Here is a 12,092-nt window from a genome sequence, read left to right on the forward strand (position 1 = left end):
GTTCACACTGCGCTGCACGCGCTCTCTCCTCCCTGAGGGGCAGTGGGGGGTGGGCATTCATGTTGTGTGTTAGGGAGGAAGGAGAATGATGATAAAAGAAGGCTTCCCCCAGCAGAACTGCTTTTGACTCTTTATCGACCCGCTCTAGAGAATCTGAGGGTCCAAACGGGGAAGTGAACCCCGAAGGAGGATCTACCTTCTGTCCCCCGCGCTTCTGACCACGGTTGGAAAGAGAAAAAGTCATCGCGGGAAAGCTTCAACTCAACACTCGGCCATTTTGCTGGAATTTTTTTCAAAAACCGCCCGGTTGCGATAAGAGCCCTCGAGTTTGGCCTGAATAGAGATGCCACCCCAAATATTAATCAAATCGGTGACCTCGCTTCCCTTCCACTGACTGGTATCAGCAGCATCTTCCACCATGGTTGATGTTTATGTTCTCATTCCCGTCTACTTCAACGCAGAATGTTGACGTTTGTAGCGTATCGATGACGTACGGATCATATACATGTGGCCTGGCCGTTCAGACGGCGGTCGCATTTCAAAAATATTCGGATACGTATCAGATTCAGGACCACATACCCAAGTTGCCTGGGTGGCATTTGAAAAGATCGGATCTGTGTCGATCAGACTGTCATGAAAAGATCAGATTCAGGTCGCATATGGGGCAAAAAAATCGGAATTGGGCCGTTTCAGCCTGCAGTTTGAACGTAGCCTTAGACTATGGTGGGTGACAAGAGGATGTTAAAAATCCATCATGGACAGCCTTCTTTATCATCAGCAGCATGATGACTTTACACTAGAGGGCTGCATTGGGATTGGGTCCCGCCGGGTCCCGCGGGACCCAATCCAAATCTAGCGGGATTGGGCGGTTTGAATTGTGCTGCGGGCGGGAGCGGGCGGCAAAAAAAACAACCCGCGGGATCAGTGCTGCCATGAATATCTCATGAATATATATTAGCAGACTAGGTTAGGCTGTGCGGCTGTTGGATTCTTATGTACTGAAGCTCCGTGAAGGCACCAGGTAGAGACGCCCAATGGCCTCTGTCATTTAACCTGTTGTTGGGGGTGTGCAACGCCCCGCCTCTTACTAAGAGCGCGCTTCAGGCTGTCTGTCTGCGCGCGCACACAAGCACACTTTAAACCGAACAGGATTTGGGAAAATATAGTTAATATTTAAGTTGCACAAAAGAGGAATGCATGAAAAGATGAGGTTGGAGGAGGGACATGTATCTCTTTAGTAATATTAATACAAATACGTGTTTTTTTCCTGCGGGACGGGAGACGATACAAAATCAATGCTTCTCTATTACTGTGCGGGACTAAATTCTATGAGTTTTGCGGGTGCGGGCGGGAGTGGACATACATATTGCGGGTGCGGGCGGGAGTGTAACGCATACGTTGCGGGAGCGGGCGGGATTGGTCAGAAATTCAGCGGGCGCGGGCGGGATGAAGAAAATAGTCCCGCGCAGGGCTCTACTTTACACCTCACTTTCTTACTGTCATCTACAGAAAGACTCTACAACCCCTCATAGACCCTGGACAATAATTATTGCTGTTGTCAATGTTTAAGTGTATTTGTAGCGTTATTTATGATCTATCTTATTTATTGTTGTTTCTTAAAGAGCTATGGTAACAAGGTAATTTCCCTTTTGTGGGATCAAAAAAGTTTTTATTTTTTATTTTATTCAAAACTGGGCCACTTGTCATTCAGATGTCTCTGAGTGTTCTCTCAAAGCCACTAGACCAGATCAGCATTGCAAATGATTGATGGTCTTTTCTGGATAAATGAATTGTTGTTGAAAAAGCACTGACTCTAGTTCATGTTACATTCTTAAAGAGAACGCCTTTTAACTTCAAGTTTGGAAATATTATTTTAAAGCAAAAAGAAAAAAAAATCATCTGCATGGCTACAAACATGCTCTGGGACAGACTTGTGCCTTGTTCAGGGTGTACCCTGCACCTGTCCCAACAGTAGCTGGATTGGCTCCAGCAACCCCGCAACCCTGAAAAGGATTTGGCGGGGCAAATGGATGAACGGTTTCACAGATCCTTTGGAAAAAAGATTTGTTGATCATCTGCAGGTCCTTTTATTCTGACCTTGTGGTTAGCTGCATCAAGGATGAACTCGGCCCGGACTCCGTTGTTCTCTGGACTGCGGTAGTCAAAGAGGGAGTTGGTGAGGTAAGTCATGCCCTTCATACTGAGGCTGTCCCCACAACTCAGGAAGACCGCATCCTGCAGAGACACAAAGTAACACAAAAGGGTTGGAAGGTTTTAACGCAAAAAAGTGAAATATTAAGAACATGCTAAAGCGATAAAATCTAAAAATTTAAAAAGATAAAGTTTAAGCTAGCTAAAGCTAAAAATGCTGCATGTCCACCCATGCATCATCCTCTTAGTGGGACTTCAGGAGGAGGAACAGATTGTGTTTTTAAAACCACGACTTACCCCTAAGAATATTTAAACTGTTGTTTATTTTCTGAAACACATATCTGTCAATATTCTTTGAGTCTTTAAGTCTTACTTTACCTCCTCACGCCGGTTGATATTTTCCTCAAAATCCCGGACTCCCATGATGCTTTTTAGGCATATAGCTCGGCAGCCCACAAAGCCAATTTGACAGTCGAAGAAAGGCTCTCCCATCATGAGCACCTGGAAACAACATAATTATGAGTATCCACATATTTCCCAGAAAGAGATACACGTGAACTTAAAAACACTTTTTTTTTTAAAAAAGCACAAAATTTGAAAATAATGTGTATTAAAGTTCCCCTCAGATGAAAGTCACGTTTTTTGAGCTTTTAACATGTACTTGTGGCATTTTTCTTATGATTTTTTTTTCCAAACAAAGATTCTAAATAGCTTGTCTTTGAACTACTGGTATAAAAAACTTAGTAAACACATGTATATAAATTTTTATTTTACAATTGCATATCATAAATTTCTTTCAATACAGAACAAATAACTGCTCTGCCTTTCGACACTGACACATTTAGTCTCAGGTCAGTTCTCCTCATCTCTGTTCCAACAAAAGCAGAATTTACATAAAACAAAAAATCTGTACATTTTAACATCTGGAAGAACCCCTTAAGGCACAAGACTTTTCTCCCACTCGGACCAGATAATCAGTCATAAAAAACCATGTCATGGGAAAAAGTGAAAGTAATCCACAATGGTTTCATTATTGAATGCATACTAGTTGCCTTGCAAAATGCTTTAAGTTATAAAGAGTAAAAATGTGAATCTTTTCAACAGTGAAATATCCATTAACATAATAGCAACCAAAAGCAAACATAAGGCTCTTTATGGTAATGTCATGTAAATTTGCAGTCTGATACAATTGAATGGAAAGTTCATTGATGACGTGATTAAATAAAAGACGTCGTTACACAATAAATAATGAATTCTGCCTAATGTTAATTTTTTAGTGAGAATATGTACCTTCTTTGAGACCAGTTTAAGGCTTAAAATAAACAAAATATACGTCAGGATACAGATGTGCCACAATAGTTGGTGTAAATTACCATCATTAACCTTTGCAGTCTTACCTCAACAGTGATTCCCTCTTGCTCCACACACAGCACTTCTCTGGACTTGACTTTCTGCGGACTGTAGTAGCTGCTCTCCGACTGTGTTTCTGTAAGCTGAGCGACCACAGAGGAAACTTACTAACTGGGGCAGCAGCATCAGTAATAAAATGCATTTGAAAGGTTCTCCTGGGCGTTTGAGGGAGCTGATCCCAGGCAACAGAAAACTAGTATCATCAATCAATATCTAATAACCTACAGTCGTGGCCAAATATTTTGAGAAATACATAAAAATTGGAAATTGGAAAAGTTGCTGCTTAAGTTTTTATAACAGCAATTGGCATATACTCTAGAATGTTATGAAGAGTGATCAGATGAAATGCATAGTCCATCTTAGCCAAGAAAATTAACTTAATCCCGAAAAAACCTGTCCACTGCATTGGACAGGTCGCCAGTCTGTCGCAGGGCCACAATCACACACCCAACACTGCCACATTCACACCTATGGACCATCTAGAGTGACCAATTAACCTATGAAGCACGTTTTTGGATGGTGGGAGGAAGCCGGAGTCCCCGGAGAAAACCCTCGCATGCACGGGGAGAACATGCAAACTCCACACAGAAAGGTCCCCCCCCCATTGATGTTCTGTTTTAGGTCCTCCAGCCGAGACTTGAACAGGCGGCCTTCTTGCTGTGAGGCAGGAGCGCTAAATATTGCTCCACAGTGCAGTGAAACGTATTTAGTGCTAGTAATTATATTTCAGTGCATCACAGAAACAACTGAAACAAAGACCTAAAAGCAGTTTAGAAGCAAACTTTGTGAAAACTAATATTTATGTCATTGTCAAAACGTTTGGCCATGACTGTACAAAATGACCTCACAATCTAAACTGGTAATTACACTTGACACTTTACACTATGGACATTCAAAGTAAACGTCCTGCATCACGTCTAGGCCCAACTGTAAAAAATGACTTCAGAAAATCAAAAAAGGAGATATAGAGACCCATTGGTACATTCAAAATCTGGGAAAAGACAAAAAAAATAATCATTAGGTTTGACATTACAATTAAAGGATGTCAGAAAACTCAGCTAAAAACTTGAAAGACTACATCTTGTTGATTAGTTAGTAACTCAAGAGGAGGCTTTCTCAAGCACTCGATCCCAGTTATGACACTTTCTCGCTTTCTTATCTTTGCTTTCCAGTTTGAATTTTGAAGCAAAATCAGAAAAGAATTGTTAGTTAATAGTGGCTGGAAAGTGTGAGTGGAGGAGAGACACGTCTTAAAAATGTGCGAGAGTAGGAGGAAGAAAAAGAGACAGATTAGGCACCTGGTTAAAACGGGCTGGCCGTGGTGAGACGGTGCAGAGCTGATTTTTCTGAGGTTCGTTTAAATCTATGGGTGGAGACCTGAGTTCTCCAACCAGCCCCGACCTATTCAGCTTTAACACAGGAAGCAGGTGCAGAGCACCAAGCAGCTGTGGTCTATTATTCTGACAGAGCAGACCCTCACCCTCGCTCCTTCCCTTTTCTCAATCCTGATAGTTTAATCACCTGCAGGAAAAACTGCAGCACAGCTTTCAGTTCTCTGCATAAAATGGTGTATAAGGATGTTAACAGTATGACAGCATGAGTGCACAGTGGCAGTGTCATTAATTAGCTGCAAACTTGTGGGTAACGAAGCTCTTTAACGATGTGAAACTGCTCCAACTATATTTTATTGAGGCGTCTCTTATTAAACCTAAATACAGATGAGGATTTAGTTTCTGCAGAAAAATAGCAGCCTGTAATCCACACAGAAGCACTCTCACCAAATGTATTTACACCAGATTGTTCTTATTATAAATCATATCATTTACAGACTGTGGGAGTTGAAAATAAATTACTTTGTAATCAGCATTGAGTGTATTGAACTTTATTCTTTTAAGTGAACATACATTTTGGGGCTCACGTGTACAGTTTCATGTCATATAATTGTAACAAGTTGGGAAAAACCTGTAAGTTGACCTCACTCTGCCATCAACGGAAAAAAATAAATACAAGGTAAAATTGTTTTTTGAAATGAAAAGCAGGATTTATTTTTTTTCTGGCACACAGTAAAAGTCTGGCAGGTGTGCAATGGAAAAGAGGGTAAGAAATGGTCAGTGCTAAACTATGCCTTATAAGTGTAAAAGTCAATAAATTACTTTGACAATTTTGCCTGATCAAAGAGATGTGGGCCGCACTGTGTAAGCAACCGCAAAAAAACGGCTCCACTTCATGTCAAAGCCCGGTTCAGGCAGTGGCTGTTCCAAGACATGAAATTCCTTCAAACTAAATACTTCCTTGTAGGCAAGAGAGACGAGAACGGTCATCCATTCAGCTGACTGCAATTACTCCCAAAGAGAAGCAATTAATTGATTAAAAGAACTCAAACAATACAGGAACAGTTTAAACATTATTACAAAAACAACTAGGTTTATGTGGCCTGAGAAATACTTCCTCCTCACTGATGGCACACACTGCCAGGGACATGAATGCACAGCTAATACCTGGAGTATGTGCATGCCCACACACAGTGTGTGTGGGCACTGCCGCACTTTAGACTGAAAAACACAGATCCCGTCATTTGATCCACAGCGTCTGAATCTGAGGGACACATGAATTTCCACCGTTCTGAATGAACATGCAGGATGACCGTTTGGGATCCATTTCTAGTGTTCATGCCACGTTTAATGTTTAGAACATTAACGTGACCCAAGACATTAGTCAGTGGTTAAACACTAGCCTTTCTTGTACCTCACACACAGACAAAGAGGACTCTGTCTTTGAGAAGTTCCTCAGGACAAACCTGATCAACTCCAAATGAAAATGATCTTAAAAGACAGGGCTTGGTGGTAATAAGCAAGCAATGGGTTCATAAGCGAAACACCTACACGTGAGGAGATGCTGTTGAGCTATAAGCATAAAGGCTAGTTATGGTTCGTGTGATGCTACGTACACACTATGTGATGCACTTTCAAGAACCGGCTGAACGCAGGTTCTTGAACATGTTTTTAGCATTTGGTGTTCACACTGGAGCGTCACTACCTGATACTAGCGTGTGTACTCACAGTTGAAAGAGACTTGGTGAGAAATGCTAAAGCGGTACAAATCTCTAAAATCTTGGTCTGTGCTTTTTTTCTTTCTATTCCGATATATGAAAAACATAGTGTCACATAATTCTAGCCGGGCACAAACCATAATGTTAAATTTCTCCTCTATGTTCACTTTTCAAACAGTTGACACTTCTGTGAATTAAAAAGTTCAACATGTTTACCTTGAGTTTTGTACGTAGAGGCCAAATACCAACTGAAAAAATTGTGTGGCAAACACAGAGTTTTAAACGTGGAAGCCCAGAACAGCTATTTATGCGCTTTTACATAGACTTATCATTGGAAGTGGCCACTTCACACCAAGCCCAGTGTGAACAAAGCATGAGAGTGAATAAGGAAGTACTGCAGTTCAGACTAAAAGCAATGAGGTTGTGAAAATTTCAACGAGGAATGCGTCAGAAGGCACAGTCAAGAACTGAGCAGGGGACAAAAACTGAAAGATTCCAGCTTGATTTGTTTGTTTTCAGTAGATTTACCTTGAAGGTGATGGAAGCTTTGGTGCAGTAGAGGCCAATGGAAACTATGGGGTCTCTGGTCATGTTTTGTTGGGGACTGTTGGGATTGCCTCCAATCTCTCTCTGCTGATAAAGACCGTCTTCCCCTTCTTCAGCCACAATAGCTGGGATGAAGGACCAGGCCCACGACACCCAGCCCTGGTCTTCCCCCTCAGGACTAACATCACGCATGTAGACGTCTTGGCTTGAGAACGAATGAGATCCCTCCGTTTCAACATCCATGCCTGGTAAAGGTAAGAATTTCATGACAAAAAAGGAAAGTCAATATATTTTTGTTGTACGTTTTACTGGGATAAAATTAAAATTCATACGACCAAAAGTTGATTTGCTGCTTTGATGTCTAATCCATGCAAAAAGCAACAGGATTGTCTGAACAGCACAAGACCATTACATTACAAAGCACCCCCACAGCTTTAGTTAATGTGCAAACATGAAATTGTGTTGAAAAAAAAAGATGATGTGCCAAAAAATAAAGACTTCAAAATTGCCAATAAAATACCCCAAAATAAACACAAAATGAGACAGGCATGTTTCATTTGATTCTTAATGTACCAATTACTGAACCCGGGCTTATAAAACCCAGCAATAATACGGTGAGGCTTTTTTAGTGTCTATACCAAGGACAGCACACTCACTGTGTGCATTCCTTCAAGGCATTTTTATACAAGCAATTTGTTTAAGCCGTCAAGGGAGCACAGAAAACAGCACAGATTCGGGCAAAAGTAGTTCCTGCCAGAACTCCAACATGCAGGTGTTTAGGTATTTGCAAGAACTCACTGATGCATGAACTCTGTAACGGAAGGGGAAGTCCAGTCTAACTGATGCCAGAGAGCACAACTTGTCAGCCAGCATCCTGACAGAGGAGGACCTCAACTCACCACAGTGGTCAAGGCTGCTCAGGTCAAACAGTACAATCTGCATACACAACTGCACACAAGGACTGTGCTGGGTTGTCCATATGGACGTATGAAAAAGACAGATTGCTGTGTGTCATATGTGCAACCCATGCTAAGTAGTAGAAAGTGAAGACCAACTGTGGAAGTATAAAAACCAGGACAGTCATTATCTACCAGCACACATAAACAAACAGTTTTTTTTTTAAGTTGGTGTACAGATGAAGATGAAGAACATTTTCCTCCTTGCTTTCATAAGAAAACCACTTAAAGGTTCACAGCACCATCATGCACCCCTCTGGTTTGTGTCCTGACCAATGAAGTAGTCCCAACATGTCCGCTTCCATAGAAGTTGGAACAGAGGAAGCTGATGTCAGAACAGAAGAATGTGTAATCCCATTCCTCACTGCCTCATGTCCTTTGTGAGAAAAAAAACAATATTGTCTGTGAAGTCATAGTTTAAGAATCCCAGAGGCTAAGGCGGTAGAATATGACATATTTTAATTAAATCTTTGTCAAAAGGCAGTTGGAAATCCCATGTTATAACTTTTTATCTCTTTCCCTCACTCTGTGTTTCTGTTCAATCACTTTGTCTCTGTGCTTCCTTTTTGTTTTTATCCTCTGAAAGCTTTGGGGTTTCAGTTAAACAAGATAAGTTTTGTCATCTCTTGTCATAGTGGGATGAATCTAATCTTTGAATTAGCAGGTAATCAAAATAAAAGCAAAATCACCCCGCAATGATGATGTTATTTTAGGAGAGGCTTGAAGAATGAATTCTGACATGTGTATTGGGGGGGAGGAATTCCCAGAAAGGAATAGATTCAAGCCAAAAAGCCTGCTGTTAAGGAGCGGAGAAATGTGGAAAAATAAGTGTGAAACACAACTATCTTTTTACCACGATAGCTTTCAAAGTCACACTGCCACTTTTTGATGCAAATGAACTTAGCACTCCTATACTCCTTCATACAATGACCCCAAGTATAATTAAAACTTTAAAAGACTTGACACATCTAATCCAATGAGGGGGAGGTGAAAAAGAGCGTAAACAGCTTTGTTACAAAGCAAAAAGAGGGGTGGGAGTGGACAGTGCCTTTCATACACCAGCAGATGTCCCTGTATGTTGCAGAAGAAGAGACTGACCACTTGTGTGTATATAGACAAAAGTTATAACAGCTCAGGGGCCATTTAGAACTATGTCAACCCAGCCTTTCTATTCTGCCTAAAAGACTTAAAATCTTTGCTCATCAAATGCACACGAGCCTCACTTTAACATGGCAGAACTTTTGTTTTTTCTTGTATAAGTATTTGGTACAGGCTGTGACAGCTCACACCAAATGGTTAATCGAATTTTCAAATTGGTTTACAGAATCTCTTGAAATGTAAGCAGGCGTTTTTCACTTTGGCATTCTTTGTAACCTTTTTTATTTCCATTGAAAGCTAGCTCTTTATTTCAAGTTCATATTTATGATAACTATACAGCTCTGCTGGAAAGATTTAGGTCAAATGTCTTGTTTGAGCGCACCAGAGGAGTCTAATGAAGGTGGGGCAAAGACTGTTGGGGATCTGTAATCTTTCCGGTCCTAGGACCCAAACCAGCAACACTGTAGGTTTTTGTCACAAACCACTTACATCCTCATCGTCTCCATGCGTTGATGCAGCTAAGTCTTGCCACTGAAAGTTAAATAACTTAAAGAAATAGTAAAATAACTGAATCTCTAAAACTTCTTAATGAGTTATGGTGGGTGTCAGAATCTCAACTATTCAATTTGACAAGAACTGTAAACCAACTTTCCAAGAAGCTGCCAACTTGTCAAACTAAACCCCCCAACATGATTCCAGGAGTTTCCGTGTCATTCAACACATTTGTTTGCTTCTAACAAATCCTTTATAAGGAGGAGCTTCAAGCCCATGCCAAAAAGTAGATAAAATCTTCAGCGGTGCTCAGATCTTCTTTAGTTGGATATAACCCTTTATGGCATTTGGTGTGGTTCCTCCCTTGCCTGCCCAAGTGTCCAAGTGACATGTATGTCAGCTCAGCCGCCACCACCACTGTGCGAACGTGTGTTTGCATGGATGAACTGGACTGTGACTCTAAAGCACTTTGGCCCTAATCAAAGTAGAATACTGTTGTGCAAGTATACAACATTAAATTACATTTGACTTATTGAAGTGACTTACAGGCTTCCTTCAGTTAAAGGAAATGTGAAGTTATGTGTCTTGGCCAAAGACTCGTGACTGTAAATCTTGGGAGTTGAACCTTCAACCAACCGATTGACTGATTGCTTGATTTCCTTTGTTTATCAAACACAAAACAATATGGTTAAGTAAGCATGATAAACAGAGAGTGGTAAAGTGTTCAAAAGAGGAGTGGGTAGAGGAAAATATCTAATTATTTCCACCCCCAATCTTATTATATTTATACATATAATTGTACATATTAAAACATATAATCAATCGGCACCAATTAACAGATGGCTGCTCAACCTGCCAAGTTTCATCCATAATTCCACCTTTGGAAGACTGAGACCAAATATTCAAATCCCCAATAAATTAAGAGTTTCGTTTCTTGACCAACATCTGTGTTCTCTGTAAGCCAGAACAGCTCTTTTTTTCTACTCACTTTTTCTCCACTTGTGAACAAAAATACAAAATAATTATAAATTGCTGCATGTGGGGAAAAGGCTCATTCCAATCCACATAAGCCATTTCATTGTTTTGTGGAGGAAAACCACGGTTTCATTCTTGGAGGTGTTAAAGGTTAAGACTTAATGAACACCGAAAGATAACGTTATTCTCAAAAAGCACATATTAGCTCTTTAGATCACTTAGATCCTTTGGATACATTGCAGAAAAACTGCAACAATTCTAAACCAATTCATGAGACAACCATTGCACAGAGGTAAGACACCCAACTTTTGACCAAAAGGTCATGGGTTTGGTTCCTGCTCTGTATGTGACTGTATACAGCACATTGAGCTTGGAGGAAAGTGGAAAAGAGCTATTTAAGTAGACATCAATCACCAGTTACAAAGTGAAACCCAACAATAATCTTACACAATGAGTCTCGCCAGCTGCCAGTAACACAGGTCAGCACTTGATTTCATTGTAAAGAGACTGAAAAAGAAGTCAACTTGATCAATTTTTTTTTTAAATTGCTATTAGGGATGAGTCTTTCAAACTTTAATCCAAAAAATAATTACAGAAATTCCATTATAAGTGAAGCATCCGGCAATTTCCCACCAGCTACTTAGCCCATCACAAGCAGCCAAAGGGAAATCAAATAAATTTGATGAACTGCTAATTACATTAACAACATTTTCAAGCAGTCATTTTGAAATCATCTTTCCCTATAAACTATGGCCCACTAATAATATGTTATATGTTGGCCAAGGCATGGGCACTAACATTTAAATACATACTTCAGGGACTAAGGTCATCTGTTCTCTTTAAGAAAACTATATTTTCTCATTATAGTAATTAATCAGCAAAGATAGAATTGCAATATTATTTTTAGAAATATTTGGTTTTATTTCTGGAACCTAAAACACATCAAGTAAAACAAATGACTCTGCAAGACATCTAATAAAACACAACTGCCTACCACAATGCAAACACTCCCCACCTCCTCTTCACTCAGTCAATTACTTCCAGCATAAAATTTGGGGGTGCTCGGGTTCCCAGAGCTAGCTCCCCTTGTGTATTTTTGTGATGGGATACTAATTCATTCTCAGAGGTTCTGCATGGCAATTGCATTACAAAGACTCCTACATCTGGCATTGGACACCAAACTTAAAACTGTGCCAGCTTCCACTCAAATTTTCAGTCCAAAAAACACTGGGCAAGTAAGAAGGAGCTGAGTGTATCTGAATTTCTGCACCAAAGCTTGCTTCTTGTTCAAGACAGATCCAGTTAGTTCAACTGAAACTCTTTGATCTTAAAAATAATGAAGAAAAACTGTTTTTTGTTAAAATGTCACCAACAACCTTTTGACTTTAGACTTACCATTCTTTTATAATACCAGA

General features: G+C 40.3%; 1 protein-coding gene across 4 annotated transcripts in view; it reads right to left on the minus strand.

The window, feature by feature from the left end:
* The window catches only part of vps13b (vacuolar protein sorting 13 homolog B), a 318,767-nt gene that overhangs the window by 275,229 nt on the left and 31,446 nt on the right, over positions 1–12,092 (minus strand). For all 4 annotated transcript variants that reach the window (XR_002874967.2, XM_023964361.2, XM_023964362.2 and 1 more), the window contains exons 8-11: positions 7,139–7,401; positions 3,549–3,644; positions 2,530–2,652; positions 2,098–2,235 (exon numbers count right to left, since the gene is read on the minus strand). Coding sequence is in view for 3 of the 4 variants with exons in the window: in XM_023964361.2 (XP_023820129.1) it covers positions 2,098–2,235; positions 2,530–2,652; positions 3,549–3,644; positions 7,139–7,401 (620 nt within the window). In the remaining variant the exon portion in view is untranslated. The remainder of the gene's footprint in view (positions 1–2,097; positions 2,236–2,529; positions 2,653–3,548; positions 3,645–7,138; positions 7,402–12,092) is intronic.

This window comes from Oryzias latipes, chromosome 16 (genome assembly GCF_053564925.1).
Source record: "Oryzias latipes strain Hd-rR chromosome 16, Olatipes_Hd-rR_3.1".
Taxonomy (NCBI): domain Eukaryota; kingdom Metazoa; phylum Chordata; class Actinopteri; order Beloniformes; family Adrianichthyidae; genus Oryzias; species Oryzias latipes.